The sequence below is a fragment of the Merops nubicus genome, unplaced genomic scaffold, assembly GCF_000691845.1.
Source record: "Merops nubicus isolate BGI_N331 unplaced genomic scaffold, ASM69184v1 scaffold43625, whole genome shotgun sequence".
Lineage (NCBI taxonomy): Eukaryota > Metazoa > Chordata > Aves > Coraciiformes > Meropidae > Merops > Merops nubicus.
Window position 1 is genome coordinate 1 of NW_008608449.1, and position 6169 is coordinate 6169.

General features: G+C 45.7%; 1 protein-coding gene across 1 annotated transcript; it reads left to right on the forward strand.

Moving 5' to 3' along the window:
- Window positions 1–3: 3 nt before the first annotated feature.
- Window positions 4–5467, forward strand: RASSF8 (Ras association (RalGDS/AF-6) domain family (N-terminal) member 8; the record flags this gene model as incomplete). The annotated part of the gene is made up of 3 exons (XM_008940259.1): window positions 4–825; window positions 3935–4079; window positions 5194–5467. Coding segments are annotated over 3 exons (1089 nt in total), but the record flags the coding sequence as incomplete, so codon positions are not given.
- Window positions 5468–6169: the final 702 nt, after the last annotated feature.

The following is a 6169-nucleotide window of genomic DNA, read 5'->3' on the forward strand; positions in this document are numbered from 1 at the left end:
GAGAACCCCATCGTGTCGCTGAACAAGTGGGGACAGTACGCCAGCGACGTGCAGCTGATCCTGCGGCGCACCGGGCCCTCCCTCAGCGAGCGGCCCACGTCGGACGGCATGGCGCGCATCCCCGAGAGGACGCTGTACCGGCAGAGCCTGCCCCCCCTCGCCAAGCTGAGGCCGCCCGGGGACAAGGCCATGAAGAGGAGGGAGCCCAAGAGGAAGTCCCTCACCTTCACCGGGGGGGCCAAAGGGCTGATGGACATCTTCGGGAAAAGCAAGGAGTCAGAGTTCAAGCAAAAGGTGCTCAACAACTGTAAAACGACGGCGGACGAGTTGAAGAAACTGATCCACCTGCAGACGGAGAAGCTCCAGTGCATCGAGAAACAGCTGGAGTCCAACGACGCCGAGATCCGCTACTGGGAACAAAAGTATAACTCCAGCCTGGAAGAGGAGATCCTCAAGCTAGAGCAGAAGATCAAAAGGAACGAAGTGGAGATTGAAGAGGAAGAGTTCTGGGAGAACGAGCTGCAGATTGAGCAGGAGAACGAAAAGCAGCTGAAGGAGCAGCTCCAGGAGATGAGGCAGAGGATCCTAGAGTGCGAGAGCAAGCTGAAGGACTACGTGTCTCAGATCCACAACATGGAGAGCGGCCTCGAAGCCGAGAAGCTGCAGCGGGAAGTTCAGGAGTCCCAGGTGAATGAGGAAGAGGTCAAGGAAAAGATCGAGAAGGTGAAGGGCGAAATCGACATTCAGGGCCAGCAGAGCCTGAGGCTGGAAAATGGCATTAAAGCTGTAGAAAGGTCTTTGGGCCAAGCTACCAAACGGTTACAGGTAAGAATGTCCCTTTTTTTCCATAATTCACGAAAAGTCCAGGGCCTGACTGTAATGATGTTTTCTTAGACAGAAGAAAAAGCCCATGAAAGAAAGCATGAGAAAGTTTCTATAATGAATTTGGGTAAAAGGGAGACAGTATGGCTTTCATTTTAAAATTTCATTCCTGATATTGCACTAAATTTGAGATTTGCAGCATTATAGCCTCTTCTGAGGCTAAACTTCTGCTTCCTGCTAGGCTTGTCTGTTGCCAAAGTAAATGAATTAAAAAGAACAGCCCCAAAACGGCACCTGTATAGATGGATGTAAAGCTAAAATAACTGTTGGCTTACAGGGCTTTTTTTTTTAAAGAATAGCATCTCTGTTTCCCTGCCTGACTTGCTGGTGTTCAGGATTTTGTTTTCTCTACACCTCAGGCGTTTGTGGCATATGTATGAAAAGAAGTTCCAGTCTCTGCCTCCTTGCTCAAGTTAATGATGTCACCTGGAACTTGATAGAGCATGAAAAACTAAACATAAATGGAAATCCAGCTGCTAGCTGGATGAGGTGGAGGAAAGACTGTGGCTCCTGGGACTTTAATGTGCCACGTAAGATAGGACGGAGGCACTGCACATCAGGTTGAGTTGTGATCCTTGCTGTATTCCTGGGATCCAGTTACTGTGTTCCACAGTCACAGTAATGTCATTCTGCTGTGAATATCTAAAGGGATTTTGCACCTTTGCTCCTGAACACCTAGAACCGTGTCAGTATAAGCTGCTTTTACTGCATGAAGAGGGGAAAAAATTGTAATCTTTTCATCCACAGCAAAAGAGATGAAAACAGGAAGCTGTTTTGGCCATATTTCTCTAGCCTAAATTTCCAGGCATGCATTTAATAGTTTGTGCTTACACAAAGCACCAAATCCTCTTTTATATATTTTACCTATGCTCAGTAACACTCAGCAAGGGTATAACTGAGTTCAGAATCCTTCTGGCTTTGGTTTTTGATAGGCTAGGGTTTCCCTTTGTCAGGAAAGTTCCCATTAAATTCAGATCATCCAAGCTTGTTCTAAACCTAAAGGCTCACTAACTTGGAAGTCCACGAGAAAATAAACTCAGCTCTGTGTCACACAGTTTTGGGGGGAGAAAATGGAGAAATACTTTCTTGCATGCTGAAAGTTACATATTAATATTCATAGAACTGCTGATTTGAAACTGGAGAAGTCAAGCACAGGAGTTTTTGGTAGACCTTTCAGTATGGAAGGAAGGAAAATTTTGGTTCACCAGATTTCAAGTGATAAGAACAGGAAGGTGGCATGTGAGAAATTTCCAGTAACTTGTCTTAGCCCTTCTTTTTCATTCCTTTTTGCTAGCCACCTCAATAACACTACCTTCCAACAATGTAAGCCTGGGTTAAGGATCAAGTGCAGCACTCTGTTTCTAGAGAAAGATTTTAAATGCCAAAAAACCCTGCTCCCCTCAAAAGAAAATCCCACCCTTTTTCAGGAAAAGATCCCATTGAAGTTTTACAATTAGATACTAAATTTAAGAGCTGAATCCAATAAGGATTTGTGGTGATACGTTTTTACCTTATTTCCAGTGAAAGCTGAGAAATGTCAACAAGTTATTTAGGATGTTAGTTCTGCTAACCTGTGTATTTCAGTGATTACATTTTAATAGAAAATAAATTCCTTTCACTGGCAACTTTGTTAGAAAACATGGAGCTGCAGAATTAACACTGTAGCAAGTAAAGACAGTTGAGAATTTGCTGTGTCCCAAGTTTCTATTTGTAGAGTTTAATGAGCCTAAAATAGGTTGAAGAATTTTTCTGTAGAATTGTCTTAAAATTTGGAGGTGTCCTAGTTTCTGTGTCTCCATTCAGATCCTCTGAAAGCTCACAACCACTGAGTGGAAACACAAGCCCACCATGGCTGGCTGGTTGAGACCAAACACATGATATGCATTGACTGAACAGGTCAAACACATCAGTGACAAAGCAACTGGCATTTAAAAGGTCCTCACTTAGACATCAGATCAGTTGTGTTCATCTTCTTGCTGACTGTTGAATTTGGCCTCAGCTGTGACCTTACTGCAAGTTTGAAGTGAACAGGGAATGTGCTGTTGGGGACTGCTCTGTAACAGATCCACAAAACTGTTCTCTCCCACTCCTTGCCTGAGTTCATGTGTAATTCTGCTCACACAAGATAATTAGGGAAAAGAAGGTCGACCCAATCTTCATCTCTTGCAAAATGAAGGTGTAGCAGTACACACTGCTTAGAAAAAATGCCCACAGAGGTGCTGCCTGGCATCTGGGTGGCTGGACCATCCTCTGGGTAGCCAGATAGGTGAAGCCTGCCCTGGCTGTAGGAGAGTTCCACATGCTGCTAATGAAGCTGAACCCCAGGTATGGGGGGGAAATAAATACAGTCTAAAACTGTCAGAATCTGACGAGCTGTAGGGTTTGCATTTCACCCCAGCATTAGAGAGCCTTGAGGAAGATCCTAAATTATCTTCTGTGCCTGTAAAGGGGTGGTGAACCAGCCAGAATTTGGCCTCATTGTACAAAACACAGCAGGCATGCAGAGTGAGAGAGATCTGTCCCTAAAAATTTACACTCTGGAGAGAAAACACAAAGAACGAGAAGGGAATTATTCTGCTTTTAGGAACAGAAGAACAAAGTGAGCTGTCCAGGTTGGACACTTCTGGCAGAGCTAAGATTTGGTGCCAGGCTGATGCTCAGTTAATTGTGTTTTGGCTTTTTTGGGGGTTTTTTTTGTTTGTTTGTTTGTTGGCTTTTTTTTTTTTTTTTTTTCAGAGTGCCCACTATTACCTTTATTTATTTACATCTGTTGAGCCAAAATTTTCCTCAGGTGTTGTGAAATATCTACTAGTCATCCAAGAGGCAACATAAGCAGACCAGTAGTAACCTCTAATAAGTAATAGCAAGTGTTGATTTGCTTTCTAAATTACAAGAGGAAAATACTTTTCAGCTCTTCCATTTTTAGTTGAATTTGAAAGTCAGAGCCTTTCTCATCAAAAGGAGGAGTGTTAGTTGCCCCCGTGCAAACAGAATCTTGAAATGCTGCTCTGTGCTCAGTGCTGCTCAGCAGATATTTCCTCTTCCCTGGCAGGACAGGGAGCAAGAGCTGGAGCAGCTGACGAAGGAGCTGCGGCAGGTCAACCTGCAGCAGTTCATCCAGCAGACGGGGACGAAGGTGACGGTGCTGCCGGCAGACCCCGTGGAGGTGGAGGCCCCGCATGTGGAGCTCGAGAGAGGTTTGGTGCTGGGGGGCTTGATGGGGTTTGGGGGGCAGCAGAAGGGGCTGTGGAAGCGTTCCCCTGCTGCGTTAGTGCTGGTCCCTGAAGCGGCACTCCGCTAGCGGGGAAGGGAGCAAGCACAGGGTCAAAGATTTCTTCTCATTCCAAGGGTTTAGCAAGCTATGAATAAAGCACAGCATGTTATCTTCTGTCCCACTGTGCCTGGGCATGGGCTTGTCCCATCAGTCCCATCAGGCTGGCAGCTTTCCAGTGTGGTCACCGTGGCTGCAGGCATGTAAGCTGGCACACAACATCTGACATGGCTCTTCATCTGGGTTCCTCCTCTTCTGGGAGGAATTGTTCTCAAAGTAGGGCAAGGAATGTGCCTAGATCTCAAGAAACCCCAGGCAGCAGGCACACAGAGATAGGAGCTAATCCAGCTGGGCTGCAGCCATCCTGAGGTCTTGCGCAGGTGGCTGCTGGGGCATGTGCAGACTGACTCTACCCCTGGTGAGCGTTCTGCACGTGCCCACATCTGCATTCAGAACTTGCTAGACAGAAACATGGGCACACTCCAGGTGCATGTCAGGACTATGGCACAAGCAGGAGCTCCTTTGCTGTGGCTCAGCCTCTGCTGTGCTGTGCTCCAGCCAAGCACCCCATGTGCCAGGGGCCTGTTTCTCTCAGCATTCCCCTTAGCTGGTTCTGTCCCTCCTCTCAGAAGACATTCTAACCAAAAGACTTTGGGACGTTAGAGAGGTGGGGAGAGAAGCAAAGACACAGGCCTTAAATGTCAGCACTTGTATGAAATTTGTCTTTTAAGTGAGCAGGAAGCTGAAGCTTTGAGTAACGTACAGGTACTGACTTTCTCTGCACATTGCTGTGTGAATGTATTGCATGTACCCACACACGTGTTCCTTGTGGGAGGGTAGCTGTGCTGTGTGGGATCTTTCTCTTTTGAAATGAGTGGGAAGTGTGCTCCTTGGATCTGCTCGATGCCTAGTCAGGCATCTGAATTTTTTGCTGTATGTGGTATTAGGTTGTTTTTTTCGTACTGCACTAAGCAGGAAGAAGAGAGGTGTTCTACAGACATCCCCCTGGATGATGCCTTTTCTGCCCTTTCCCCCTGCAGAGCCCACGTTCCAGTGCGGGTCCCTGAAGCGCCCGGGCTCCTCGCGGCAGCTGCCCAGCAACCTGCGCATCCTGCAGAACCCCCTGTCGGCCGGCTTCAACCCCGAGGGCATTTACGTATGACAGCACATACCTCTTCTGCAGAGGGCCTGCCAAGGTACCCTGGACAAGACACACTTCCGTTTTATTCTGCCAATGATGAATGGAAGAAGATTATTTTTTTTTAATTATTTTTTTGTTAAGCCACCAATCTTTTTCTTATTCCTCCAACACACCACTTGGAGCCATACCCTGTGCACTGATGCTGAAGAGACAGAGGAACTGTCTCGATTCATAGTTGGCAAGGATGAACCTGCTGTCAACGCAGCCAGAGTGCAAAACCCTTCGTTTGGTTTTGCCACTTCACGAGTGTTTGGGAAAGTATTGTTCCTTGTATAGGCTTAAATGACTGAGGGCGAAGGGAACCGTGTATGCAGCTCATCTGAGGTTTAATTTATTCCCTTTAATCAATGGACGTGTGAATGTTGACCTTTTATATTTTTATTTTTAACTTGTGAATAATCACACACGGCTGTATGTCAGTCTGACAAGGTGACTTTAGTTTCCATGTACACACATCCACCATTTGATCAAGTACCACAACTTGCAATGCAGAGTTCTGTGGAGTGCTGAACCATTAAAATGGTTTCTCACCACTGTTCCTGTTGTGGGTCACAATATGTCATGTTCCATCCATTGCTACCTTTTAAGGCTTGAAAAATGAGTTTATGGGATTTACTTGCTGTTGAATCTGCCTTGAATGAAGCACCTAGTGTTCAAAAGATTTATGGAATTTAAACCTTGGCTTGGTAAAAATATTTCCAGCATATGATTGAGGATGCACTAGTTAGATGATATTTTATTATATAGAATGTATATTTGAAATATTTTGCCATGTTGTATATGCCTTTTGAGAAAAGAACAATGTAAGAAGTCGT